The 1,168-nt window shown below is 47.3% G+C and overlaps 1 protein-coding gene across 1 annotated transcript in view; it reads right to left on the reverse strand.

The window, feature by feature from the left end:
* Positions 1-558: 558 nt before the first annotated feature.
* The window catches only part of ntrk3b (neurotrophic tyrosine kinase, receptor, type 3b), a gene marked incomplete at both ends in the record, with an annotated part of 130,047 nt that continues 129,437 nt past the window's right edge, over positions 559-1,168 (reverse strand). Inside the window, one exon of the mRNA XM_080841294.1 lies at positions 559-744. Coding sequence (XP_080697420.1) covers positions 559-744 — 186 coding nt within the window. The remainder of the gene's footprint in view (positions 745-1,168) is intronic.

The following is a 1,168-nucleotide window of genomic DNA, read 5'->3' on the forward strand; positions in this document are numbered from 1 at the left end:
TAAAAAGGGGGAGGGGTCGGGGTCTTAGCATCAGACACAGCAGAAATCCACATCTCCGAAAAACACGAAATAAATAAAAATATATATAATATATTTATATATATTTATAAAATCAAACACTGGAAATCTTACTCTTCATACGTGTTGTTGCCAACCTACAAACAACTGGTTGTAAAGACCAGCTGGTCACATTACCTTTCCATATCCTTATATAATTTGTCTCAGCTTTTAAAGAGAAAAAAAGTTTAGTTTTTTGTCTTTGTTTGTAGAATAGCTTTGTACACTGTATTGTATGAGAGTAAACAAAATGTAAAACTATTTTTTAATCATTTTTATTCATTTTTTTGTATCTGTTTTTGTCTTTAAATAGTTTTGTCCAGTGTATCGAAAAGAAAAAGTAGCAGGCACTTGAGTCCGTCCCCAGCATGTCGATGTTTGTACAGTGGAGCAGTAAGGTTTGTTTGGTTATTCCTGGATTGAGTTGGCACGCACGCGTGGACACGGACACGGGCGCGTGTGTCTCTGTGTCCCCGCGTCTCCGTCGTCCTCGTGCCGCTACTAGCCCAGGATGTCCATGTAGACGGGCGTGGCTTTGCCCAGGGCGAACAGGATGTTCCCGATCTCTTTGATGTTGAGCCGCTGCTGCGGTTCTCGCTGCCAGCAGCCCAGCATCACGTCGTAGACCTCCTTAGGACACACCCGCGGCCTCTCCAGCACGCGACCTTGAGTGATGCATTCAATGACCTGCCAGGGGGGAGAGGAGAGGAGAGAGAGAGAGAGAGAGAGAGAGAGAGAGAGAGAGAGAGAGAAAAGAGGGACAGAGGAGGAGAGGAAAGACAGAAGAGGAGAAGAGGAGAGAGGGAGGAGGAGAGGAGAGGAGAGAGAGAAGGAGAGAGGGATGAGGAGGGGAGAGGAGAGATAAGAAGAGAGGAGAGATAAGACGAGAGGAGTGGAGGAGCCAGACACAGGTTAGCTTCTCTCAGGGGCACAGAAGTCTTCCCACAGGCACTCTGTAACCTGCTCAAACTCATTAGCAGCCATTAGCTCCCAGCGCTCTGGAGGCTCCTCATAGGGCACTCAGCCACTCTGCAGGTGTGCCAATGCAGACGCTCTGCTGCAGACTGAATGCATGCACTGCCTCACACGCTTCTTTACATCTACCATCTCC

This window comes from Sprattus sprattus, assembly GCF_963457725.1.
Source record: "Sprattus sprattus genome assembly, chromosome: 6".
Lineage (NCBI taxonomy): Eukaryota > Metazoa > Chordata > Actinopteri > Clupeiformes > Clupeidae > Sprattus > Sprattus sprattus.